Source organism: Camelina sativa, chromosome 20 (genome assembly GCF_000633955.1).
Source record: "Camelina sativa cultivar DH55 chromosome 20, Cs, whole genome shotgun sequence".
Lineage (NCBI taxonomy): Eukaryota > Viridiplantae > Streptophyta > Magnoliopsida > Brassicales > Brassicaceae > Camelina > Camelina sativa.
This window is the reverse complement of record NC_025704.1, coordinates 15,916,391-15,917,338: the sequence shown is the minus strand read 5'-3', so window position 1 is coordinate 15,917,338 and position 948 is coordinate 15,916,391. Positions and strand designations below refer to the sequence as shown.

At 36.3% G+C, this 948-nt stretch overlaps 1 protein-coding gene across 1 annotated transcript in view; it reads left to right on the top strand.

Annotated features, from left to right (window-relative positions):
* LOC104772562 overlaps positions 1-948 on the top strand; it is a 24,855-nt gene that overhangs the window by 7,262 nt on the left and 16,645 nt on the right. The window contains exons 17-18 of the mRNA XM_010497161.2: positions 310-399; positions 535-636. Of these exons, the coding sequence (XP_010495463.1) occupies positions 310-399; positions 535-636 (192 nt within the window). The remainder of the gene's footprint in view (positions 1-309; positions 400-534; positions 637-948) is intronic.

Here is a 948-nt window from a genome sequence, read left to right as displayed (position 1 = left end):
ATTGTTGAATGCAAGTCTTGGAAAGATTCTACAGCCATGATTGTATCTGTTATTTCTGGAAGGCTGGTCTATCCTCACAATGGGAAAGAAATTCTAACCATGAAAGGGGTTTGTGTCCCAATATGCTGTTACACCTTTGCTATATTGTTAATATATCTGAAATCATGAACATTATCAGACTACTCTTGTTTAATAAGTTGATATGAACCATCTAGGTGTAGCTTATGCTCCATAGTCTCTTTTATAAAAATCAATTTGTGTGCGCCTCCATTTGTTTCAGGAAAAAAATAATTTAATTATTTCATGCAGGTCTCTTCTCAGAGTGATACACTAGAAAAACCTTCATGTGGAGCACGGTTGGAGTTGTTTAAGGATCATGATGTTGCATTGTCATTAAAGGTGAACTGACTGCACCTTGCATCAGCATTTTTTGGACAAACTCAACGTTTGCTCCTCTCAGGAGTCTTGGTCTTTTGTTCGTAGCTGACTATTAGGATTGACTTTGTTATAGATTTTTGCATCTTGTTTCTGTAGGTCACCCTTCAACCACTTAAAGCTGCTTATGATGTAGACTTCTTTCTAGCTGTCAGCAATTTTTTCTCGGGTTCAAGATACTTCAAACTCCAACACGAAAGGGTGAGCTCTTATTTCACTACACTGCTAACTTTATTATATTCTGGTAGCTCTCGAGTAGAATACCTGAATCTGAAAATGTTCAATTTTTTTTGCGTATACTTGTTGGTGTCTCATACTTGTCTATCAGATTCTGCTATCCATTGCTGGGAACTAGATTCCTCTAAAGCACTGCAATCATTGTTTATTTGCCTGTACAATGATCACATATTTGATTTTGTGGCATTTTCATAGAAATGGTTTCAAGAGATATTTCCTGAAAGAAGGTTCAAGATTTTTTTTTCTTTCACCTCACACGGGAAAACATGTACCAAT